The sequence below is a fragment of the Lepisma saccharinum genome, chromosome 10 (genome assembly GCF_977018435.1).
Source record: "Lepisma saccharinum chromosome 10, izLepSacc3.1, whole genome shotgun sequence".
NCBI lineage: Eukaryota > Metazoa > Arthropoda > Insecta > Zygentoma > Lepismatidae > Lepisma > Lepisma saccharinum.
The window spans coordinates 87,352,491-87,380,334 of NC_139238.1; the positions used below are offsets into that span (position 1 = coordinate 87,352,491).

The following is a 27,844-nucleotide window of genomic DNA, read 5'->3' on the forward strand; positions in this document are numbered from 1 at the left end:
AAAGATGGCAATTTTCGAACACGCCACAGCGCCGCTCACCATTTCCATACCAGGGAAACCCAAACGAATAATGGGGAAACGGTCCAGGGCTCGTTTACGCCCAACCTATAGACTTAGTAACATGCGCATAATATCTTCAGAACAATAGCGAGTTGCGAAATGGCCCTACAATAAAAGTAAGAATATTTTTAAAAAACTGTTTCAGCTCTCATAGATACAGGAAGTACTTGTAGCCTTATGTACATAGGTGTGATCCCTCCAACACTTTCTTTGCAAAATAGGAAAACAGGTACAGTTTCGTTAATAACCTTAGCGGGAGTTGCTTCAAAAAACACTCCAGTGTGCACATTTTATTATTGTATAGGAAGCCATAAATTTACAATGCCATTGCTGTATGTACAAACAGTTCTCTACGTAACCGTTTCATTCTTGGAGCAGATTTCTTTAATCTATTTGTGCATTCATTGTCTCCAAGAGGTTTGCAACTGCGCCGAAAATCAGCAAAATATGTATGCTTTACACGGAAACGCCATGTGTATCCCCAATCAGCGACGGAACGTGCTATAATAGAATGGAATACAATGGCCTGTTCCTCATTTTCTTTAATTAAGGAGTCTAACTTTTCATTATCTCGGCCTGGTGCTTCTGCAACTGAAAATACTATGAAAGCAAAACCACGAGATCTGCCTGTGTTCAAGAACTAAATACGTGAGTTTTATGGTTTTTTAACGGCCAGTAATTCGGCCGGCGGAGAAGGCCATTCAAGTCCTTATTCGCTGGTCTTTATTCACATGCCAAGTTCAGAAATTACAATAATTATTGTTATCTGTGACAAGAAATTAGGACACTGAAACATGTGAGAAGAAATTATTTAATGGACTGCCCAAATACTTACATGGTCACACCACACTACATACATTACCCTGACAGAAACAGATGACTGTCGGAAAGAGTCGACGGTCCCATCATGCACTGTGTAAAAACAAGAGAGTCACGAGTCGCGCTTGCGACGTTCCGTACACATAGACACTGATACTGAAGCACTTCTTAGTAAAACGATAAAGTCTGACTGTATCAGAGAGCACACGGTCCTTTTTGGAATCTTGTGTTGAGGCTTCAAGTGATGTACCGAAGACTGTTCGAGCAAAGTTTTTTTCCTCCTCGAGGGTTGGAGCGATGTATTGGAACTGTTTTGATGTATCCTGGTTTCTTCTTGATTTCAGCTACGCTGACATCGGGTTGTAAAATGCTTTATTCGCTATTGGTCAGTCTACCATAGCTCCACCCCCACGTGACTTAAAGTGTGCACTGAAGGGTGATAATCGCGTAGCACAGAAACACAATAACACCTTGTTTGAGAGTTGGTTTGGAGGACGAAAAGTATCTCGCTCTAATTAATTTTTACTGCTCACAGCTCAACACTTCGTTAAATTTATGCAGACAGTTCGTTAAAGTTAGTTAAAGTTATGCGTTCTGTTGCTGTCTAAACTTCACTGAGGCGAAGAGATATTTTCGGGCAGGGTTGGAGTTCAGATTTTCATATCAGTCACATTGACAAGGAAATGTCCAAACTGTAGACTGGTTGGCGCGCTTGCAGAAATTATGTCCGTCTGCTAGAGTTTGTTATGTGTAGAGCGATTGTTTCGATTCTGGGCCTGACCGGCTGCGCACCCCTTTGAGAACTGAGGGTCCTTGTTCAGGACGAGGGCGAGAGTCTCCTTGGGTGTTTTAAGTTTTAAATTGCTTGAAGTTTCGTGATTAACTGCATCTCACTGTTGGCCCCCTGCTTCCCTAAATTCCAACCATCAAGCCAAACATGAATTGATGGTGACGTGAACTGGATGGATATCAGAGTTTATTGCGGGAACACACTGGCTTCTTTCTCTCGAAGTAAGTGCGGTGATATATGCAGGGCTTCATGGGAAAGAAAGATGGTTCGCGTGAGACAGCTGTCCTTTTCTCAGAGAGCAGAAGAATGAAATCTTGGGGGAAGTGGGTAGAAAGACCGATGGTAATGATAAATGTTAATTGGTACATCGGTCATAGTGCGGTTAATAACAAAATGGACGGCACTAATAGGACTTTAGAGTCAGAATCTAGGTGTTCTAACATCAGATATAAAGTACTCCATCTTGCGAGCAGGCTCCTAAGAATGCATTTTTGCGTAGTGCAATTGAAATACCCCTACATTTATACCTCCTAAGAAATTTGTCACTTTTTGCATCAAGGCTAACCGCGACGACCTCCAAGGTGAATGCATTCAGGAAGACCACAAGGAAGCTATTTTTTGTAAACAGAATTCACACCGTGTGGCCTTCCTAGAGTTTCCTTATCACTGTGACTATTTTCGCCTAAGTTCATTTATTGGCACGTGGACTCACTAGGTCAGTTGGCAAGCGTACAACTTTGTGAGCTGTCAGGCAAGGCCGACCTTTGGAATGTTTCCAACGTTACACATGCCGTTGGAGACCTTGGTCAGTGCCAAGTCTTGGCACTAGCCCAATGCTACGTCACAGGTTCCTTTCTCTTGGCTGTAAACACTTCGTATTTACGACCTTCCACACTGCAGAACAGCTGACAAGAGACACGTGTAGATTACGTCATATGTTGTTGAGTATTGGGAGGGTAGGGTCCTGTTGGCATCGAGCCAACCGCTGGTTGTTGCTCATGTGCTCGTTACAATATCAATAAATACGCGTACTACTTGTACGGAATCAAAGTTTAAGGAAATACATTAAACAATCTAATCAAATTATATTATCTTTCCTCCCTTGTCTTAAAAATATGCGGCTTTCTAGTATTCCTGATTCCTAATTTTATCAGTACTTGTGTTACAGGCAGTTGATGTGAATGCGTAATTTATCCACACCCCCACAAAGCCTACACAATATATACTGCTTTAAACCAAAGGACTTTTTAAACTTAAGATCGTTACACTTATAAATCGAACATGTCTCGTATGTATAGGAAGATTTTCCTTGTGGAATGACAGCAAGTTATGACGTGAAATATTTTCTTGAGATATGGTACTTCGCAGCATTTATTACGCTTTGATAAACAGGTACTTTAGCTCGCATTATCTTTGGATGAATATTGAAAACATGATGTAAGAGATAATATTGTTCAACTTATGTCGTTCGGGCTATTTTTATACTATATCATTTATGCGTTATCAATTTGTTTCAATGTGTTATTGTTACCTACCTATATATGCAGGAAATCGATTGAGTGTTTCACAAGTTGTTTGGTAAGTTGAAGATACTAGAAGCACATTCGTATCAATCCCTAAGATTTTATGTTTATTTTATAAAGCCTCTCTGAATGCTTCACGTTGACCAGGGCATTCACTTGTTTTTCTCAGTTGTCTCAGCCTCTGAAGCATGTAAACAATGCACAGTGTTGTGCTATGCAAACCTCCTGAGCTATTCAGGATGCAGGTAGTTTCTTCTGCCTATGGAGTCAGCGGTTTGCATAGTGGCAATTAAAAACACGATTCGGCATGGAGGAAGAGCTCGATGGCCTAGTGATATAGAGGAGAGATAAGCTGAGAGGGAACTGACTTTGGATTGGAGTTGAGAACGGAGAAGAGGTTAGGAGAGCAGTAGGGCAGAAGTGAGACGACGCTCTGGTCGACCAATTGAGAAGCCAACAGAGGACTTCGTATATTCTATTCATCCTAATTCATCAGATAGACAGGTAACTATCCTAACACCCAGCCATGATTCAGGTTCAAAGGTTCACAAAACCCAACGAGTGACCATTGTCTTTTCTGCAGTTTAGTTCCTTAACAGTTTATAATCTTAGGGATTGATACGCATTCTAAGTTCTCTGAATCCACTGGCTCACTTTTCTCACTAACACTGTTCTTCTTTGGGCTGATATGAATCTCATTTCCAGAATCACTCTTTAGAATCACCCCTCATACAGGGTTGATAGGGATCGAATCTAGGCTGTACCAGTCTCAAGCAACTCGCTTATACGAGAGGTATCTTTTACTCGCCCCTGAGAAATGAGGAGAACACATTCACTATTTCACTCTTCGATTGACTGGTCTGGCAGGGTCAAGATGTAATAGAAAAGGATGTTCGTTTACCTGTAGATCTAGATGTAAAGATCGTCTCCGCTGATTTGGATGATAAGGCAGGGTCCCCGAAATGAAACTTTGATAACGCATCGTTTCTCGCTGTGACTCTTGGCGTATCAATCGATAATCAAACTATAAATTGGAGGCAACGACTGTTCACTCGATAACTTTCTGATTACAACTCCGGCGATAAATGTTCTCTCCATCAATTTAAGGGAGATTCAAATTTCCGATTGTTAAAGCTGTTGGGCGAGTTCCGTCCTGTCAATAACCGTGCTTTTTGCATAAGGCTGACGTTACGTTATTTCAACTGATTTCCTGTGGATTCCCGTGTCATCGGAGTTTTTAAAGATCCACTGAAGGTCGCCGGTGTAAAAAGCTTCTAATAACTGCTTCCAGCGCTTCAACAGGACCCCTTGGCGAAGTTGTTAGTCTATTGTGCTATGACGCCAGGGGTCCAGGGTTCGAGTCACGACTTTGGCGTGATAAAATATATCGAATCATTTTACGAACAAAAGCATAGGGTGTTGCGTAGCAGCATATAGCATGTGGAGGTGGGAACGTTATCGAGGTTGTGGGATATATTCCAACGAAACAAAACTGGACCTCCCCGATGGCATAGCGGTAACATCGTCGCCTTGTAATCAAGGGGTCCTGGGCTCGATACCGGTGGAGGCACGTTGCACAGTGGTTCGGATCCCGCTTGAACCGTAGCCTATCTGTGCATAAAGTGGACATAAAGCAACAATTCAAACCACCATACAAAGAATGGTGCAGTTTCAAATGCTAATGAATAAATAATTCTCACCTTACACGGGCACAACATACCCCATCAGCAGTGGCAACTGTCCAAGTTTCTTAGGTGTTAATTACAATTCTTCCATGTGTGCACCCTGGGTCACACCACACACATTCACACGGTAATCAAAACCATCCAAGACTCGGCGCAGTATGTCTGTTGTAATGACCTGCAGTGCATGCGTTATCCTATCACGAAGTTCGTGGATGGACGTAGACAATGGTGGTACATAAACACTGTCTTCAACGAACCAGCAAAGAAAGAAATCGCATGGTTTAAGATCCGGCAAATGGGGTGGCCAAAGGAGGGATTATTGTCTCCATTTGCAGCACGTCCGATTCAGCATTGTGGAAGAACACGATTGAGAAGCACTTGTACATTCCCTGAAAATAATGGGGGGAAGCTCCGTCCAGTTATAGAATGTAATGGTCATACTTGGAATTCAGTTGGAGTAACAACCAGTTTTCTAACATATCCGAAAAAGAGTAACCAGTCACAGTTGCTTTTCACAGGACGCCGCACAGAAAACGTTGACATTTGGCGAGTCACGCTGGTGCTCTGTCTGTGCATGTGGTTGCTCGGTTCCCCAGATACGGACATTGTGTCTGTTCACTTTGCCACTGATGTGGACTGTGGATTCATCGGAGAAGATCAGTCTTTCTACGAAACCATCTTCCTCCATATTCAACTGCTTCCCATCGCAAAAGTCACGTATTTTCACTCTGTTTGGTGGTGTAACAACCTGCCTGCACTATCGCATCCTGCACGGCTTTATAACATAACAGCTTACGCAACACCTTCCACACCGTCATGCCAAATTCCTTGCTTGCTCTAACCACTGACTTGCGTGAACTTCGCTGATACGCCTCACGCACTCTTGCAATGTTGTCATCAGACACATGAGAGACCAGGAGTCTTGCCTTTACATAAGCACCCAGTTTCCAGAAACTGTTGGAACCACCTGGTTGCGTTATTCTTGTGCGGTGCAGTAAGAATGAGAAGCGAACTATTGGGAGTGCGTGAGAAACTTTGACAGTTGATTGAAGGATTGGCGAGTTGTGACACTCTCCCAAGCTGCAAATGCACAATAGCCATAGATGTTACGGAAGTAATCTCACTGTACAGGTGTCTCATAAGTAATAGAGCAGACTGACACAGGTGAAAGTGCACGATAATAGAAGCAAAAAAGTCTCAGTAAACATGAGTCTGCAAAAGAGCCGTTTTCGAGATAATCGCTAATGTGTGATTACAAACCGCCACTGACTTCATTGCTTTCAAATGTCGTCCTAGTTGGTAAAATGCTTTCGAACACCCCCGGTTCATTTCGGAATTGATCACAAGCATGTACAATTATCTGTACTGATCGTATCCATCCTGTTTGATCGCAACGCCGCCTCTCGGAAATGTTCTGTTTTGTGAAGAAAGAGCAAACCTCGGAACGCGCAAGGAGTAAAGCACTTGGTGTTTACAAAATGCAATCAGTGACGGCTTGTATCCACACATTCGCACACATTATTAGCATTTTACCAACCAGAACGGCGTTTACAAACAATGAAGTCAGTGGCGGCTTGTAACCACACATTTGCAATTATCTCGAAAACGGCTCGTTTGCAGACCCATGTTTACTGGAATCTTTTGCTTCTATTATCTGTACTTTCACCTGTGTCAGTTTGCGCTATTACTCATGAGCCACCCTGTATAATACCGTCGAACACAGTATTTTGTTCTGTCCTTCCATTTTCCAAAGTGTAAATTTTGTACATTGCAGAAACAACATGGAATTAAAAGAAATGTTTGCAAGATTATTGGCTTTCCTAAAATTAAAATAATTATTGGTTACTTTCTAGGCCACCATTTTCGTAATAAACAACATCATCACAGAAAGGCCAGTCAACAAGGGGGTCCAATAAGGGAAAAAAATCAAGGAAAGCTGAAACAAATGTTATTATCTTCTTAAAAGTGTTCTTAACAACATATTAATTTTGCACCCCTCTACCACCCTCCTTTGGCCGCCATCTTTGAAAAATGGCGCCCAAAATTAGTTTTTGCAAATATCTAGCTTGAAAAGCATTTTGCAGCAAAATAGGTTATGACAAAAATTAATCTACATAAAGTTCTCTACAAAAAATGTTCTGTGCATTTTTCTTCTAGGATGTGCCGTTTAGGTGCTAGAGGACCGAGATATTTCATCTATTTTCCCCCTCTCCTTTTTACAGGAGCGAAATCTAGTGAAACCTCTTTTGCGTGATGTTTTGTAGCGTTTCCCTTATAAAACTGGAATTATTACATTATGTTCATTCTTACAGAATATCATTTATGGGTTCAACTGGTTTTATTATTGCACACAGTACTTTAAAGGAAATATTTATCGTCAGCTATGTGTAGGATAAGCTGGTCTCAAAGAGAAGAAAGCCCCAATTAAATATGTTGACTTTGTCCAAAAAGGTAATTTTACAATGAAACTATTTAAAAGTTATGATCCGAGATCTGGTGATATATGACGATTGAACAGACCGTGATGCTCTCCATGAAGAGTTGTGGGGAATGGGAGAGGAGTGAGTGACTCAGTGCTAAGTAAGTAGATTTTTGGCATGTTTACTAGTTTACCGTCAAAAACTGAAGAGCAGCATGCCGATGCACGAAAGTCTTGTAGCTATATTCCTTTCCCGGATTCTCTGGAGTAAGAAAACGCGAACGCGTTCTGTGCGCATGTTGAAGGGTGTACGCCTCGTCTAATGAACGCGCCGAGGGGAGGGGCATCCACGGGAGGGGGCTCATTCGCGGTCCAGTAGTCCCGTAGTAAACATGTCAGCTCGCAAGTCTAGGGGAACTCTGCATTCAGGAGAGCGCCTCATAGTGTTGAATGTGTTCGAGAACAACTTGTTTGAAAAGTTTGAAACACATGGCTTTGTTTTTTTTTTTACAAATGTTTAAAACAAAGTGTTTGAAACATATTTTTCAGACTTGTTTAAAACACATTTTGATACATGATGTTTCATAGTTTGTGGTTATTTGCATGTTTTTTGAAAATGTATGTTTAAATTTGTTTTAATTTTTTTCTGTTCTTCGTAGCATCAATAGACAAATAAACGTGCAATATTATTTGTTATTTGTGGACACTGGCCATTGTTAAGAATAAAAGAAGAAATTGGCAGCAGAAAGCGTTTTGCTTTACGGCCATTACACCGCGCAGCACTTCGTTGCTTTCATCCCGCACCCTTCCCCACCTAGTCTGGCCCCGCCCACAAGCTTTCCCCTCTGCGCGTCGCTACTCCAGAGAATCCGGAAAAGCAGTATATATCAATGGACTAGCAAGACTTCCAGTTCTTGGTCAGTTATTCTTATCTCAAGGACCATTCCCTGATTTTGATGATATTCAGTCAATAATTACAGGAGTAACAAGGAAGTAAATTCTCCTGCCCGTTTTTAGTGGTGAGGTAGAGATGCGGAGAACCAAGAAGTCCTCTCGCAGAAAGTAAAGAAGTTGGAAATGCTATTTACATCATTGATGGAGAATTCTTGATTCACAACGAGATATTTGTTTGCTTGTCAACAGCGAGAAATATTTCATGCCATTCTAGATAGGTGCATTAAGTACGAAAAGAAACGCTCCAAGAAAAATACAATCATCGGCTTTGATGGATAGCATGCAAAAGTGACAGAGAAATACCAAATATGCTGAACGTGCTCGTTGACTAATAGTCTCTTCTAGAGAGTTAAAATTCGATGAATCCATGCGTACGACAACAAGTCAAGGCACGTTTATTTCAAATGAGAGGAACAAGGGAGGGCTCATCACAACGCTGAAGGACCAAATAGGCTGACGAAGATGCATGCACGTCATCAACACTGCTATTGAAGCATCCTCTGTGAGTCAATCTGTGAAAATTGTAGGTGAAGATGTTGACTTTTCTATATCCTCACTGCCTCTTTTGGATCAACATACACAGTGCGGCAATTTGAAATCGAGACTGGTGCTGTAAAAAATAAACAAGTCTTCATAGAAAGTTACTTACCTTGGATCATTCAAAGTAGGACCCTTCTGCATCCACACATCGTAGCGCAATGCCTACCAGTGCATGGAAGAATTGCTGGAATTCATTTTGTGTAATGCTCTTTAAAATCCATGTCGTAGCTTTCTTGATTGTTCGTACATCATAAAAGTAGGAACTTTTCAGTGCAGATTTTGGTTTAGGAAATTAAAAATAATCACACGGAGCCAGATCCGGTGAGTAGGCAGGGTGTGACAACACAGAGTAGATTTAAGGTCAAAAAGTTCTTCGAAATCACAGTCTTGTGACTTGGGGCACTGTCATGAAGCAGACGCCATCTGCCATCATCCCGATACTCTGGCCTCACGCGTGTTATTCTTTGCATCGAACGTCTCAGTACCTCAAGATAAAATGCAGCAGTAAGAGTCTGTCTGAAATTTCAGTCTTCAGTAATGATTGTCCTCACTTTCTCAACCAATTTTGGTGTTCTCACCGTCCCTGCTACACCTGGATGTTCGTCGTGTTCAATTGGCTCCCGTCCTTCACTGAAATGCCTGAGCCATTCAAATACACGCGTACAGGATAAACAATTGTCCCTATACACATGCTACAACATGTGAAACGTTTGCACACAGTTTTATCCAAGAGCGGACAAAACTTGATGTTTGCTCTATGTTCCATGTTGAAATCACGACGCACTTTCACTACACGTGCCCACATTCAACAATGCCACAAGCGGCAATGTCGCTCAAGGTCAACACTTCTGCGTCGATTGTTCGTGAGATACCCGTTACCTGTTCACACCACAGAACGATTGCACAGTGGCGCCACCTACCGAGCAAAAAAAAAATCAGTCTCGATTTCAAATTGTTGCACTGTGTATGTGTACTTCTTAAAGCAAGAAAAAAGGGGACATAGAAACAAAATGTATAGCTACGCCTAGTTCCATGAAATACACGGAGAAAATAAGGTTTATATTGCATTCAGGGAGGCTGATACTGCTTCAGCAATTTTTACGCACGGAAAACTAAAATTTGTTAAGTTATTAGGAAAAAAGTCGGGAAATATAAGAAGCTGCACTGCAGTGGTGTGCTCAAAATCTCACAGTCTTCTAGAAGGTGAAGGGAGCTTTGAGAACAAAGCGCCAAGCTGGACGTGTCGCTTGTAGCTTGTGTGTCACTCTGAATGGGCAGTTTTCTCTGTACCGTACATTGTATCGGCTCGTCTGTTAAATCCACTTTATTCACAGTAAGACTAATCGGGACTGGATATGGATTAAAGTGGGATCTGAATCACTATATGCCTCTACCGGGTATCGAACCCGGGACCCCTAAATTACGAGGCGACGACATTAGCACTAAGTCATCGGAGAAGCTATCGCCTCGCCTTTCTTCGCGCATGCACATTGAATGTTTTGCTTTAGAATCGAGAGGCCCGTGTCGCTTGCCACCTCGGTGTGAAATCAGCATGTCGATTGTGGCCTGTTGACTGCCACTTGTCGCTTGAGTCTGAAAGCTCCCGCCAACTGTGATGATCTAGTTGATGCACACTTAGAAGAATTCTTGCTGGTAGAAATCAGGAGATAAAAGTTTAAAAAAGGGTTTTGGTTAATAACAGTAGTCATTACGTACATTTGTTTTACGTGAAATGTTACAAAATTATTGTTTAATTGAATGCAGATATTACAACTTGAAAATACATTTTTCAAGAAACTTCATTCTAATATTTAGAATAGGTAATAACATAATAATCCGTAGGTCGACGGCCCTAGAAGGGCCTTGGCCTATCTCCCGATTGACAGTCTCCCTCCGACAATCCTACCTAGAGGTGCGGAGATCTTCAACCGGTAATGACATGACGTGGGGACAGCACGTCGAACCCTCAGCCGTTATAGGAGATTTCCCAGACCGGGTGACGCTACTCCCTCGTAGCCCCCCAATTTCCTCACGATGGCGGGTTGCCACCGGTTCTATACACAGGCCGAGAACCCAGAGACTGAACCCAGGCGGACTCGAACCCACGCCGTCCCGCAGCCGGAGTCCAAAGCACAGCACCTTAGACCGCACGGCCACGGAGGAGCATTTAGAATAGGTACACCTCTAGTTTAATAGGAAATGCGAAACTCAAGTTATCATACAATAAAGATGTTTCCTTGAGTTTCGCTCTTGCAAAATGGGGTGGGGGGAAAAAGGTGAAATTTCTTGCTTCTGTAGCACCTAAACGGCACTTCTTAGAAGACAAATGTACACAACATTTTTGTAGAGAATTTCACATAGATTAATTTTTGTCATAACCTATTTGGCTGTAAAATGCTTTTCAAGCGAGATATTTGCAAAAAACTGATTTTGGGCGCCATTTCTCAAAGATGGCTGCCAAAGGAGGTGTGCAAAATTAATATGATGTTAAGAACATTTTTACGAAGATAAGAACATTTGTTCCAGCTTTCCCTGATTTTGTCCCTTATTGGACCCCAAAAGCATCCTTTGTTGACTGGCCTAAGAGGAAGTCTTATAATACGAACACTCTCTGAATTTAATTGAATTTTTGAGTCCACTTTATGCACAGAGGGGCTAATCGGGTCTGTAAGTACAGTTTAAAGTGGGATCCGAACCATTGTGCAATGTTTCTCCACCGGGTATCTAACCCCGGACCACTTGATTACAAGGTGACGACGTAGTTACCACTACGCCATCAGGGAGGCCACACCAACACTTTCTGGTATTGTTGATTATGATGTACAGTCACGTACACTTCTGGGTTGTAATGAATACATGCACTTTCAATGGAATCATTACCCTTCTATAAACAGTGAGACATAAATATTGCTCTTGCCTTTGAAGTAATGTTTTGAGTTTCCAGATTGCACAAAAATGGTTCGCCTGACCTGCACCCTTGGAGTTCTCCTTTTGTTGACAAACTACAGCAGGGGCAGTGATTACGCTGAGGCCTCGTACCACTATTCAGGTCATGTAAATCATAGGTTAGTGAGTATGTGAATTCATAGTATATCGTTCCGTTTGTATAACATTAATATTAACACAAAAACATAATTTAAAATATGGATTTACATCCAGAGAACAAAATGCAAAAAATCTATGTGATGCACTAGAAACAAATCTATTGATGCACTGAAGTATGCAGGTTTACAGTTTGATGCATTGTTGCATATCGTTTGTGAAGATAACGCCAAAGTGTGTCATATTTCTTTCTATGTCGAGTTGTACTTTAATGCATCAGTGGATGAATCTTTTTGAAGCATCTTCCTTCATCCTTCTTGATGTTGCACTTAAACATTTGGTTCGAACTACAGACTTTATGCATTTTTTTCATGTATTAAATTTTATTTATATATTTATTCATTGAATCTATTGTTGGACTTTCGATTCTTTCATTGCCTTAGACATACATTAGATTAAGATAATGTTATAGGTAAATGTTTCAATCTACCAAACATAGCACAATGTGTATATCTTTAGTAGCTTCTGAGTAATTGACTGGTTTCGATTGTTGTTTTGTACGAATATTGTAGTTGAAACTCCAGTGCAGAATTGTATCAAATTCGTAAATGGCCTATTTTCAAATAACGAAATTTCAAAATATAGATGGATGATTTCTGAGATACTGTACTACTGACAATATATTGGTTGACTTTCGACTGTTTCGGCAAAACTACTCGCAAATCGAAATAAGGTATGAAACCTTAAATCAACATCTTTGAAAACATTTGTATTTTTTTTACTATCCGAGATATCGACAGGTAATTTCCATTCTCACCAAACGTTCTCAAGCATATCTTATGTGACGTTTCCGATGGGACTCAGTGTGCGATGGGTTTAATTAAAGACAGTGTTTACGTTCCTTCACTTCAACAGACACTGCCAGAATTGCGAAGGTGAATCGACATTGCCATGGGACACGTCACACAAGATATGCTTGAGAAGGTTTGGCTAGAATGAAAGTACCGACTGGATATCTGGCGTGCAACACATGGGGCGCACATCAAATACATTTAAGGTCTAACGTAAGTAAAATGACAAATATTCATCTTTCAAATGGTAGTAATGAACGCATCAACGGCGTCTTCCGCCGACGAAAATCGTTGTCCACGCAATTTATTCTTGACATTCGGGAACAAGAAGAAGTCATTGGGTGCCAAATCAGGACTGTATGGCGGATGACCCATCAATTCGATTTTTTGACTGTTCATAAAGTCGGTTGTTAGACGAGATGTGTGACAGCTGGCATTGTCTTGATGAAGGATGATCCGACGGCGTTCGTTTGTTTTCCGTATTTGACCGAAGACCTCTAGCAAACAAATTGTTGTGTACCATTCAGAGTTGACCGTTCTACGTTCCTCTAAAGGCACGGTTGCCACATGACCAGTTTTCCCGAAAAAACAGGCGACCATTTGTTTCGATGTGCTTCGAGCGCGAACAACTTTTGTTGGATTGGGTTCATCTTGAAACACCCATACAGTCGACTGCTGTTTACGTTCCGGCTCATATGCATATATCCATGATTCGTCACCTCTTACAATCTTATATACGTCTTTTGAAGCACCACGATTGTATTTATTGAGCATTTGTTTGCACCAATTGACGCGAGCGTCTTTTTGAGTTTTTGTCAAATTGTGTGGGATCCAACGAGAACATACCTTTCTCGCAGCTAAATGATCATGTAATATTTTATATATGCTGGTGGAACTAATGCCTATGGTTGCCTCAATCTCACAGTATGTCACATGACGATCTTGCAGTATTAGGTTTTGCACAGCATCAATGTTTTCTTGAACAACAACTGATTTTGGACGACCTTCGCGAATCTCGTCGGTGAGCGAATGGCGGCCACGATTAAATTCGTTAAACCAGCGTTTCACAGTGGCAAAGGATGCGGCTTCATCGACAAATGTGGAAGTAAGTTGATCGATGCACTCTTGTCTTGATAATCCACGTCGAAAATCGTAAAAAACCATCGCACGAAAATGTTCACGAGTTAATTCCATTTTATTGTTGTCGCGCAATCTCCAAGGCAACATAAACAACACAAATGAAGCTATTGACAAAACATTTGAAGTACGTTATGGTCAATAATGCCAGACGATTCCGTGCAAACGTCAAATCGCGCCTAACTTCAATCAGTGTTGCCAAGGCTCAAAATATAAATAGTGACCCTCGTAAATAAGATAACGGGAAGCACGAACGCTGCCGTCTAAGCCTCCTGCTTTGCTCCCTCCCTTCCTCCCTCTTACAACGCTACAGTATCGCTGCTTGGAGGTCGCATGTGCATACTAGAGCGCTCTTCCACAAATAACGGCGAGTAGCCCAGATCTGGTTAAGACGCACAGACACAACTCGTACATAACAACCCCGTCTAGTTCGCAGCACCTTTTGCCTCTCTGCACTCAAGCGTCTAGTTGGTTACACGGTGCAGCACCGACTCGTCTACTTCGTTGATTTGGAGTCTGCACCGTTTGCACTACGTTCTGGATCGGTGTAATGTGTGGTATATGGTCACGTGGTAAGTGCCAACTGATCAAATGACCGTTTAAAGCAGCAGACAGGCATTTGTTGAATCTTCTGAACTTGAACACCGCTTTTCGTCTACTTGGTTGAAAGTCATTTCCTTGCACCAGCCTGACACCAGGATACACCTGCACTACACCTAGTGTTAAAAAGTGCAGCGAACTAGACGGGGATAATAGTGCTTACACTAAAAATCTATCTAAAATATAGGGTGTGCGGTTAATAAAACTCAGATCGATTATTTTCTAACATTGGTTTGAGGTTAACAATTGTTATTGTGTTCCAGATTGCCACCATATCCAAAGGTAGGGGCTTATGACTACAATGCCTACTTCGATGAACTTTTTCTAGCTGTTGGACAGAGCATAAACGATAATGGGAATGCTTTTGACTTGGAGGAAGACTATGGTTACTTTGAAGCGAACGTAAATATACATTTTATAATTTTTTTTCGATGTTATCACCTTTCGGAAAACGACTTTCGACAACAAGTCCAAATTAAAAAGCTTTTTAGTTATAATATACGTAACATAGGCTGTAATAACAACAAAATGAGACTATTATAGCAATTTTATCAAAGGAAAATTTAAATGTATACAGGGTGATTCAGAATTCCTATTACACACTTCTAGGGGTTGTAGAGAGGACTTAGTAGATCAAGTTTTGATAAGGACCCATCTTCGGAAACGTACCGTTTTGGTCCTATCCTATCCCCATCCTATTCGGAAATCAACTGGCTGATTATTCGCCGCCAGGAAAACTTTGAGAATAATTAGACTAGTATTGAATCTATTCTTACCACGAAACATTCACACAAATATTCTTCAACATATCCCAGTACTGAATACTTTTTTTGTATTATACTCCACATCTTTGCATGTGTATGTCATCTTTATGAGCTATGATTTATTTATTGGTTGTAATCCTTGTATATGTACCATGTTTATGCAAAGTATACAAAGTATACAAAGTATACAAGTTTCACAAGTGAATAGTGGATTTACTAAAATATTTTCTAAGTAATGTCTATGTCAGTGTTTGCAAACTTACTTTTTTAAAGTAACCACTCAAAACGTAACTCAGCTATAATAAAAGTTATTATTTTTTTAAAAGTAACAAAGTCAACATCATTGATGCTTTACAAAATAAATTTAAGTTACTTTTTTCTAGATTAGATGTAACTACTACAGTATAACATCATTCGTGTATAAGCAGCAATTGATGATCATTAAAAGAAAAACATTCATTTAATGAAACTGTAATTAACCTCGTATGTTTAAATGTAAAAATATAAAGTTATCCATCCCGTTACTTGACAATGAGTTTCAGTTTCACAAAGTAACTGAATGATACCTACCGTTCTTAGAAAGAAGTAACCATTTCTCGAAGTGCGTTAGAAGTAAGTCATTACTTCCAAATGAGTGGTGATGTTTCTAAATTTCTTAATGTTTTAAATCATACGATTCAGTGCCTACTTGTCAGTACATCGTTCGTACTGTGCACCAATAAGATTTAGATGATATAACATCTCATTAACAGAAACATGATGTTGTAGCAAGCCTACATTTTTCACATTAAACAAATGAAAACAACTTCTTTTCAATTTGCAGGGTTCCACTTACGAATTCTTGCAGACAGATATAGTTATGTCTGGTCTCTCTGAAGTTAACAGAATATCTGATGTAGATGTCGTACAACATGGATTAGACAATTACTATTATGATATGATAGTGCAGTTTGCAGGCATGGAGGTAGGTAAACTGGACCATATCATTCCTGTCGACACAAAAATGGTATATATCTAATTTTTTTAAAACTTTTTGTTCGTTAAGGAGAGTAAGTATTTTTTGTATGCCTGGAGTTATATCCTTACTCTCGTTGCCTCGCCGGTGGCGTAGAGGTAACGTTGTCGCCTTGTAATCAAGGTTTCCACAATTCGATACCTGATAATGGTTCGTTTCCAGTGGCGAAGCTAAGGCGTAAATACTGGGTAGGCTGAAAAATCTGCTTATATTTTTTTATATACAGCAGGTCCATGCGTCGATTCTTGTTGGTCACAAAAGTATAAATTACTCTTTCCTTGATCAATAGAAAGTTCTTTAACCATTTTTTTTTCAATGGCTATTGTACTGAGAAAACTTAATCTTTCATTTTTCATTGAATTACGGAGATAATTTTTTACTCTCTTGAGGGTGCTCATACTTCTTTCGGAGGAAGCTGGGAATGTCAAGACCAACTTGATAAGTTGTGTTACTTATTTGTAGATTGTTTGAAGATCATTGCTAACTATGAATTTTAGAAGGTCTGCAGGAGGTAAATGCTTTTCTTCATCAGCACAGATATTCTTTAAATCATTTTCTAATCGTTCTTTGTTGAAAAATGGATATGTGGACAGAAGGTTACTTAATTTCATCACAGGAAAATGTAGTTTATATTCCCCAAAGCTATTTTGGTCTACCAATTCAACAAATTTTATATTTTCAAGATCTCCAAAACGTATTTCCAGTTGCACAGTCAGTGTGTCCAATATTTCGTAGGTTAAGGATCTGAGAGCCACGAAGTCTTGTCCACTTACATTTATTTTACTGCAAATCATCTTAGAGTTTCCAACACAATTTCACAGTATTATATTTTTATAACATAAATACACTATGTGACACACACACAAACACACGCGCGGATGCACTTGAAGTAAATTAACATTCAACAATGCAGCGCGTGAACGACGCACTTTGCACAAGAAGACTAGAAACACAACAGGTTTGGTTTTGAGGCTAGCCGCTTTCACCCAGTGAATCGGCAGTCCCCTCCCCTTACCCTCCCCTCCCACCTACACAGAGCTCACGCTTTAGCTGCCTTTTAAACGCGAGGCTTTTCGTCAAAAGCCTCACTGTTCGGCCCGAACGCGCTCTCTCTTTCTGGCCTGCCTGACGAGATATATGGAAGGATCGGCGGAACCAAACGTTCGGATTACATAGTTTAATTCGTTTTAACGAACTTTGATTGTTACAGGGTACAAGAACATTTTAATATCAACATTTGTTTGGGTAGGCTAAGCCTCAAAAGCCTCATAGGAGCTTCGCCACTGTTCGTTTCCTACTTTAAACTGGAGGTGCATTCCTGATTAGCCTATCTGTGCACAAAAGTGGATTTACATTTTAATAAATCATTATCCTTACTGTCTGTTTAATATTGTCATTTACAGGCATGTCATCTTCATTATCGTTAAGATTTGAGGTATGCAACTTCACCTTTTGCCACAGAGGGGAACACCCTTGTGGAAATAATGCTAGTATCTACCAATGTCACATTGCAGCTGCAGTTCCTCGCAAATATAATTAAATACCAGTGAAAAACGAGGGCTAGTCAAAAAAGAATGAGAATTATTTTTTTTCCTTACGAAATATATTAGGCAGGGTCCAGGTTGATATGGTCGTTTTCGAAGTAGTCCCTATCGAGTTGTATACACTTGGCCCAACGTGCCTGCCAGTCCTGGAAGACGTGCTGGAACCCGTCTTTTGACATCGTCTTCAGAACTGCCTCCGCCTTCTTCAGAACTGCCTCCGCCTTCTTCAGAACTGCCTTTGATGAGTCGAAACGCTTGCCTCGCAGCTCCGATTTCAGACGAGGGAACAAAAAAAGGGTCACACAGAGCAAGATCCGGGCTGTATGGAGGGTGTGGGACACATGCAATGTTTTGTCGAGCCAGTAATGATGGAATTCAGGTAGGCCTCGCCATGCTCCGCTACCAGACGCTGAAGCTCCCGACACACCTCCGCTCCCACCTGCTTCTGTTCAGGCGTTAGCAATCTCTGCACCCATCTTGCACATACGCGTCTCATGTGCAAGCGATCGTGCAGAATAGTGAACGCACTACCATGGGAAGTGTGTAACACGTCCGCCAGTTCATCTATTGTCATTCGGTGATATTCCCGAACAATGTCGGCAGCTGTGTTAACGATGATCTAGTTCACTGCGGTGGCCGGAGAGCCCTGCTTTGTGGTCGAAACACGACCCTCCTTAAACTGTTTGAACCGCCGAAATGCGGTTGATTGTGGAAGCACATATTCGCCGTATGCCTGCTGCTACATTTCGTGTGCTTCCGTGGCGGATTTCTGCAGACGGACGCAAAATTTCAAAGCCGCGTACTGCTCCTCACGAACCGCCTACATTATCAATATGCAACTTCTGACCATTCGTGATTTGTTTGCAAAGTGTTGACAGACGCATGCGCATACACACTTGCAATTTTATCAGCCGATTCCACGAGACACGTTCTTCTCGCGCAAATTTGTTTCACCGCTGCATGTTCACTGTGAAATATTTAAAGAAAAATCGTTCTGTCTTTTTTTGACTAGCCCTCGTATTTACAGTTAGAGTAATAGATTTGAAGGAGGACAGCAAGGAAATCATGTTCAATCTCATTCACCAAATTTAAACATTGGGAGGGAGGACATTCCTATAAGAAATATTTCTGTAGTATTTAATTCCGGGTTGGAGCAAAATTTTAGTGATCGCTGTTCTTATTTGGTATTAGTGGATGGTACTGCGGCCATTTTTACCCTGTAAACACATGAAAGAAAAACATGATTGTGAAGGTCAAATATACACTACGTCAGTGACAAATAAACACTCCATTGACATACCCGCACAAAAATCAGTGTGGCTAACCAGAAGGAAATTACAACAAAAGTGCAAATACTTATTGACCTGCCCTCGTATGTAGAATGATTTCCCCAAGCTTGCATTCTTGATTTGAGTTGTCCTAACATTGAAGAGCATTCCTACAAAAAATCTTTTCTGTAGTATTTAATTCCGGGTTGGAGCAAAATTTTAGCTAATTCCACTCTACTGAAAGGTATTACAACAATAATAACACCTATAAACACTTAACACTTACCGGTTTAACAGTTATCACCTCAGAAAAGAATATAAATTCCTTCTTCACGGTGCACTCACCCGTCTCAATGCAAATTCTAACACTCACTCTGTGCGTACATCCAATTTCGTTGGCAAGCTGCGTTATTCCAGTCGCATTCAAGCGGCACAACAAACAAATGTAGTCGCTTGCACTGTATACGATGTCCGCTTTTTATCGGCAGCTACAAAAGAAAAATATTTAATTCATTAATATTGTTTCAGGCTAACTTAACTGTATATTTAACTCATTCTAGATGGACTCAAACTTCCGACTTCATTCAATTGATGATTTTCACACCGTATACACCGGTCACTTACATTCATACGTGAGTGATCCTGGGCATCTACACTCATTTCGAGTAAACTATACCAATGTGAATGTTCTATACTTAGATTACTACTATAATGATTTTGGGTAAGTGCATCATACTTTCATTACACATATTACCTAATGTTAGTATATTGTTTGTGTACGTGTGTGTGCGTATGTAACCTAGTTAACAAAATTAGTGCACGAATTGATTTTTTGCTACATTTGAGAGGGTAGAAGGATGCCTAGTAGTCCAATTAAGCCGGTTGACCAACCTCTTGTGAGGAGCTGAAGTGAGGAGCTCGCCTTAATGGATTTCTATCGTAAGGCATGAGCTCTATTTGATAGCGCAGTGTTGCTAGCTCCTTACTCGAAAAAATCACCAAGGTTTTTGGTCTAACCTAACCTAAAACAAGGAGCTGGCAACCTTTTTCTCGCAGTGTTGCCAGCTTCTCACTCGAAAAAATCACCAAGGTTTTTGGTTTAACCTAACCTAAAGCAAGGGACTGGCAACTTTTTTCTTGCAGTGTTGGCAACACTACACCCGAAAGTAAAGCTCGGTGGGGCTTGCTTTAATGGTTTGCTCTTGTAAGGCATAACCCCCCCCCCCTATTTTCGGACGCAGTATTACCAACATCTTACTCGAAAAAAAATCACCAAGGTTTTTGGTCTAACCTAGCCTAAAGCAAGAAGCTGGCAACCTTGCTTGAGGCTTGTTTTACAGTGCATAAAGCAAGGTTGCCAACCTACTGGTACTTTTGCCATAGCCTTTTACAAAAAAGAGAGAGGAGAGAGAGAGGGAAGAGTTAAACAACCGACAGCCTACCTACAGCTTTTTTTTCTTGGTCTAACCTAGCCTAAAGCAAGGAGCTGGCAACTTTGCTTGAGGCTTGCCTTACAGTGCATAAAGCAATTTTTGCCAACCTACATGTACTAAACAAAGAGAGCCGGCACTGCCGTAAAAGAGAGAGATGGATGGATGGGAACACTGCACGGGTTCAACGTCATCAAATAAAAATCGCCTTAATGGTTTTTTCTTGTAAGGCATGATCTCTATTTTCTCGCAGTGCTGCCAACTCCTACCTACACTTTTTTTTAGTTGGCAAGGGGCTAGAGAGAGAGAAAAATTTATAGCTGGGAACAGTAATGAGCGAATGTGCCATATCGTAATTTTCCAACTCCCGGGGGCCAATGTTTGTATATCGCGACCTTTGTAAACCTCTCTCTCTCGGGGAAACGATGTGCCACACACACACACACACACGCACACGCGCGCGCGCGCGTGCGGGCCAAAATTTTTGAATTTACGGTTGGAAAAATGTTTTTCTATGACATGTTTTCGTTCGAGGCAAATTCGTAGGTAGATATTGTTAAATAAATATTAATATTGTAAATATATATATATACTTATTGTATTTAGTTTTTCGGTATCGAAAAGCAACTGTCATATTGTATTTGAAAAAATATTACGCTTTTGGCTGTGGATATCTAGAAAAACGACAATTTCGTTCCCTCTCTCTGTATATGCTATCAACGTTGGCACAATGACACAAATTCAACAAATACGCAGTCAACCGTACATCTCTTTTTTTCCCTGACAATTTCGTTATCTAACTAGGACGGAAATGGGTTTTCCGGTGACAGAAAATACGTTGCTCCGTTTCTATACAAATAACCAGAAATCACCATATGTATTTCGCAACTATGCTTGGTGGTAGAGAAAAAATACAGTTCCGGTTTAAATCCAATTTCAATGAGCATCTATTGAAGATAGATTCAAAACAGTATTCAGCCGGCGAAATGAAAACACGAAGTAACGTCCGCTCTCGTGGGTGCAGAGGCGAGGTCAAGAGCTATGAAATAAATAACCGGAAAATTTATTGTATTTTTTTCTCTGCCACCAAGCATAGTTGCGAAATAATGTGGCTGAAATGTAGGGGGGAGAATGTTCTAGAGAATTTGGTTCTTGGATTTCTATTGGTCCACGTTGCGTTGGCTAACATATCATTTTTGACGTTATTAGAAAACCGTATAAAACTTAAAACGCTGGTGTATAAAGTTCTGTTTCATTTTCAATGTTAGTGAAGAGCATTTCTGCAGAATTTCTAAAAGTAAGTAACTTTGTTTCTTAGCTCGCATGAGTTGGTTTTGATTTATAAGTATGGCAATGCTTTTGCGGAAGAAAATATACTCACAAAACATGCAAAAAGAGAGAGAATATAGAAGGTGTTTCATGTCTCTCTCTGCTTTTATATATTTGAAGCATGCATCTTGGTAGCTGGAATATCTTTTTTCTTCCGTGTGCCGCTGTTGGTAGGTACGAAATATGTGTGCGGGGCATATTTCAAAAAAATAAATGTGTTAAATTGTTAGAGGAAGACATGAAAAATAGAGGAGAGTTGCGTGTTTTTGATATCTAGTGGAAGTACTGATTAATTGATTGAGTTGGCGTTTTTTTTTGTTTAAGTCCACTTTATGCACAGTAAGGCTAATCTGGACTGGACCTACAGTTTCAAGAACCACTTGTACGGGTATCGAACCCTTGATTACAAGACAACGACGTTATCGCTACGTCATCGCAGAGGCTAGTGGAAGTACTGATTGATTTGATGTTTTAAGTCCACTTTATGCACAGTAAGGCTAATCGGGACTGGACCTATAGTTTCAAAAACCACTTATGTCCCCACCTGGTATCAAACCCTTCATTACAAGACAACGACGTTATCGCTACGTCATCGCAGAGGTTAGTGGAAGTACTGATTGATTTGATGTTTTAAGTCCACTTTATGTACAGTAAGGCTAATCGGGGCTGGACCTATAGTTTCAAGAACCACTTGTACGGGCATCGAACCCTTGATTACAAGGCTATCGCTGTGCTAACGCAGAGGCTAGTGGAAGTACTGATTGATTTGAGTCTATTTTATGCACAGTAAGGCTAATCGGAACTGGACCTACAGTTTCAAAAACCACTTGTACGGGTATCGAACCCTTGATTACAAGACAACGACGTTATCGCTACGTCATCGCAGAGGTTAGTGGAAGTACTGATTGATTTGATGTTTTAAGTCTATTTTATGCACAGTAAAACTAATCGGGACTGGACCTACAGTTTCAAGAACCACTTGTACGGGTATCGAACCCTTGAATACAAGCCTACCGCTGCGCCATCGCAAAGGCTAGTGGAAGTACATAGTTATTCGAATCTTATTTATTTAAAATATTTAGTTTTTTTTTTTTATGCACGCTTATTGATTTTAAACCTAAAATTAAATAAAATCCGGCAATTATATCCAATTATACTTATGGCTACAACGAGCATTTGCAAAAAAAATAGCTTGAGATTTTTTTTTGCTACGTAAACAAAATGGCTGACATGCCAAATATGAACAGGCTATATAGATTTGAGAGAGAGATGGATAAAAAAAAGTTAATTAAAATTTAATTTCATGATTGCAACACGGAACTTAATGATTGATTTAGTTTATTTTATTTTACGTTTTGTACCTCTTGGCTAATTTGCGAAGATTGGGGATGAGTGATGAAATGGACATTCACAAACAACCAAGCCCGACCAGGATTCGAACCCGGGACCCTTGGCGTCGCAGCGCGATGTGCTAACCACTCGGCCACAGGGTCGGGCAAGTGTTGGTATATACATAGACCAAAGTTACATGGTTCTAGGCCCCATAGGAGCCGAGAAAATCAATGTCTTGGAAAATGTCTTAAGACAAATATCTCAATCTTTAAGAAAGTCGACTTCCGGTATCTCAAGATGTTACTTCCGGTCTGTCAAGAAAATTTTCTTAAGACAAAAATCTTAAGACGTTTTCCAAGACATTGATTTTCTCGGCTCCTAATTGAGCTAGGATGATGATTTTAGGTTTGTTGGATAGGATTCGACGAGAACTATTCGACTAGCAAATAAAATCGTTTCTACCCCCTCAAGTTTCGGAAATACAGACATTTTTTTATTTTTTTGAGAAACTTGATTTGCCGGCTTAGTTTTTACTCTAATTCGAAAATTTTAATAGCATTCGATACAAAATTAGAAGTACTCTACAACTTATTGGAGGGGTGATGACTACTGCCTGCTGTTTTCGAGTTATTTTGGATTAAAATTTCAAGATGTAATTTCTAAGATGTTTTGTAATTCATCAACTATGGGTTGTAGGAAAACGATTCTTGCTCTATCTGCTATCGCTCGACGAATACTATAAACATAAATAATGCTTATGGTTTGATTTTTTAAAATGGCGAGCGGAAAATAACCATGTTTTCTGAAATTATGATTTATACTTCATATGCCAAGAGGGCTGAGGGTTAGAAAAAAAGATTGTTTGGTAGAATTATGCACACATAATATTTTTGTGTTTTCTATACACAAGCTTAATTATTTTTTTCAATTATTTACAGGATTCATTAAGAAGCAAGAAGTAGCATAAATAGCACACTCCCACCAAACCCAACACCATTGTGAATTATTGCACAGTATTTATTTTGTGGCACTCCACTATATATATATAATAACATACCCCACAAATATTTTCAACAAAATGCAATCTGAGAAAAGTTGCCCTGTGTGCAAGATAACCATATCAAGCCAAAATTTTGCAAGACATTGTCGTACCTGCACACCTGGTAAGCGTGTAACCGCTAAAAAATCATGTCCCAGGTGCGGTATACCTATTACTATTAATAATTTGAAGAGGCATATAACATCATGCAAAGTTGTCGTCGGAGCACCTGTTCCCCAACCGTCGACCAGCTCGACCAAGAGGAAAGCGGAAGCCGACTCGCTACCATCTGCCAAACGCGTCAAGCCTGTGGCGAAAGCGAACCAGGCTGCTTTCGAGCGGTTGTTAGAGGACTTTGTCATCACTTCGGAGGGCTCATGCGACGTACGTAGCTTTTTGGAGAACGTGCAAGCCAAAATCATTTCCATCCTCGGCGATGCGCTTGCAACGCACTCTACTAAATTCTACGCATCGCTACGTTGCCAGTACAAGAAGCCGTCTGACGAAATTTACAGCTTCTGCCACAACACCAAGGCGAAGACGCTGCATCTGGCGGATGTCGACAACCTCGAGGTCATCTACAACCAGTTTGCCGATGAGCTGGTGGCAAAACAAGAAGAACATCAAGCTAAAGGCTCGGGGGGTTCGCTGTGTGGCGAGCCTCACGAACTGTGCGTCAAACTTTGCAAGTTCATACCTCTCTCCGCCTCCAGCTACGTCCCCTTACCACCTACCATTGCGGCAAAAAGGGCCGTCCTGAACATTCAGAACAGTGACGCCAAGTGCTTCGTATGGTCGGTGCTTGCAGCATTACACCCTGTCCACTGGAAAAACCAACCACACCGAGTTAACCACTACCTACCCTATGAGGCAGAGCTGGAAGTTGCGATGGCTGGGATCGACTACCCGGTAGAGGTCACGGACATTCGAAAGTTTGAGGCTCGTGCGCGGCTGGCCATCAATGTTTACGGTCTCACTGACGAAAATGCGGTGTACCCTATTTGCGTGAGCGACGTAGAGGATGATGGTGCGCAGGAAATTCACCTTCTGCTCATCAAGAACGAGACCCATCACCACTACACTCTTATCCGTTCCCTCTCCCGGTTGGTGTCGAGCCAAACAAGCAAACACGAACACCACATAGAAGTTTGTCGCAGGTGCTTGTCAACTTTTGACAATCAAAAACAGCAGGATTATCAGCACATCAAAGGTCCCAACATCGCTGTCGAGAAGCTTGCCAGCCACAAGATCTACTGCAATGCCAACGAGCCGGGTGTGGCAGTCTTACCCAAACCTGGCACCGTGGAGCGTTTCCACATGCACGGTGCTATGGTGGAGCATCCCGCTATCATCATCGCGGATTTCGAGGCCTTCCTCAAACCCCTGTCCACTTGCGATCCCGACCCCGAAGTTTCCTCCACCACCCCTTACCAACTCTACGAGGCTTCGAGTTATGCCTACGTTGTGGTGCGACGAGACCAGCACATCGCCCCCGAGCCCTACGTGTACCGCGGTCCCGACGCAGCCAAACACTTCCTCGAGAGGATGGTTGTGGAAGCCAGCGAGATAGGGAAGGTACTGTTGGCCCCCAAGTCTATGCTCCCACTGTCTCCCGACGATCAACGTAGACACGACGAGGCCATCGCTTGCCCTGTCTGCGTCAAGGAGTACACCGCCAACAACCGTAAAGTCCAACACCATGATCACTTTAACGGTAGGTATGTTGGTCCTTGGTGCAACGGATGCAACCTCATGGCTCGGGACCCGCGCTTCATCCCTGTGTTTTTTCATAATGGCTCGGGATACGACTTCCACCACCTCGTCAAGCATCTTGGGTACGACGACATGCGAATCAACGTCCTGGCGCAGAACGAGGAGCGTTACATTAGCTTGAGCAAGTGGGTGCGAATCTCAGAAACACACTCTACCGTCGAGCTTCGCTTCCTCGACTCCCTGAGGTTCCTCCCGGCCAGCCTCGATGCTCTCGCAGGGAAGCTTAGCGACGAGCAAATGCTCATTACCTCCGGAAACTTTCCGAACTTGGACGCCGGCCTCTTCAAGCGTAAGGGGGTCTATCCCTACGAATACATCACAGACCCTTCCAAGTTCGCAGAGACGTCGCTACCTCCTCGAGCAAACTTCTACAGCAAGCTGCGAGGCTCGAACATCACCGACGAGGAATATCACCACGCCCAGTCCATGTGGCGCGAGCTGGGCTGTCGAACTCTCGGGGACTACCACGACGCCTACCTCAGACTTGATGTGACGCTCCTCGCCGACGTGTTCCAGACGTTCCGTGCAACTGCGAAGACCATCTACAAGCTGGACCCTGCATACTTCTACAGTCTGCCTGGACTGGCGTGGTCAGCCATGTTTCTGGTGACGAAGATCGAGCTGGAGCTTCTTTCGGACGTGGACATGATGCTGTTTGTAGAACGTGCCGTGCGGGGTGGAATGGTCCAGGTGTCGCAGCGACACTCGCGCGCCAACAATCACCACATGTCCACCGGTTACGACCCCTCACAACCGTCCAGCTACATCATGTACACGGACGTCAATAACCTCTACGGACACTCCATGATGCAGCCACTCCCTTTTAGAGGCTTCGAGTGGGCTGACCCTTCCAACTTCGACATCGAAAGCTTCGACGATTCGGAACATGGGTTCTTCGCCGAGGTGGACCTTGAGTTCTCCGAGAAGCTGCAGGATTTGTTCTGTGATCTTCCCCCTGCACCCGAGTTCAAGTGTCCACCAGATTCCAACCAGAAGAAGCTCGTCATGGACTTCGAGTCCAAAGAGCGTTATGTCCTGCACTACCAAAACCTCCGGTGGTTGATGAAGCAAGGGGTTACCGTCCACGCAGTTCACCACATCCTCAAGTTCGAGCATTCTCCATGGTTGAAGCCATACATCGAGCTCAACACCGAACATCGCACAGTCGCCACTTCTGATTTCGATCGCGATTTCTTCAAGTTAATGAATAATGCGGTGTTTGGCAAAACTATGGAGAATGTACGGAATCGCATGGACATAAAATTGGTAACGAGGAAAGCACAATGTCGCAGGCTCGTAGCAAACCCATTATTTAAATCGAGGACCATTTATAATGAGCAGCTTGCTCTGGTGCATATGAGGAAGAGTGAGGTGAGGCTCGACAAGCCAATTTATGTTGGTGCCTCAGTATTAGACCTGAGCAAGCTGCACATGTTCGAGACGTACTACGACATATTACGTCCATATTATAGCCACAACATCTCGCTTCTCTACACGGACACGGACAGCTTGGTGTACCACGTCCACTCAGCCGATGTATACAGGGATATAGTCACGGCACCAGCTTTGGTTAACCTCTTCGACACCTCGGGCTATCCCCAGCCGAACCAGTACGGCATCCTGCCCCGAAACAAAAAAGTACCTGGCAAACTCAAAGACGAGAAGGACGGTGATGTAATTCTCGAGTTTGCAGGTCTTCGCGCCAAGGCCTATGCCATCAAAGCCGAGGGCAGCGTTACCAAGAAGGCCAAGGGTGTCGGCAGACAGGTGGTTCGGGAGCATCTCGCATTCGAGGACTTTGTCGATTGCCTCAAGACCAGGTCGTCGGTTCTAAGAGAAGAACAGCGCATCCAGAGCGTCGACCATGTGTTGACCACAAACAAAGTTAGAAAAATTGCGCTGGATCCCAACGACGACAAGAGGTGCGTCC

At 42.0% G+C, this 27,844-nt stretch overlaps 1 protein-coding gene across 1 annotated transcript in view; it reads left to right on the forward strand.

Moving 5' to 3' along the window:
- Positions 1-3,470: 3,470 nt before the first annotated feature.
- Positions 3,471-27,844, forward strand: part of LOC145994425 (uncharacterized) — a 37,298-nt gene continuing 12,924 nt past the window's right edge. Inside the window, exons 1-5 of the mRNA XM_083130553.1 lie at positions 3,471-3,696; positions 11,735-11,855; positions 14,684-14,822; positions 16,008-16,148; positions 19,572-19,732. Of these exons, the coding sequence (XP_082986679.1) occupies positions 11,746-11,855; positions 14,684-14,822; positions 16,008-16,148; positions 19,572-19,732 (551 nt within the window). The 5' untranslated portion in view covers positions 3,471-3,696; positions 11,735-11,745. The remainder of the gene's footprint in view (positions 3,697-11,734; positions 11,856-14,683; positions 14,823-16,007; positions 16,149-19,571; positions 19,733-27,844) is intronic.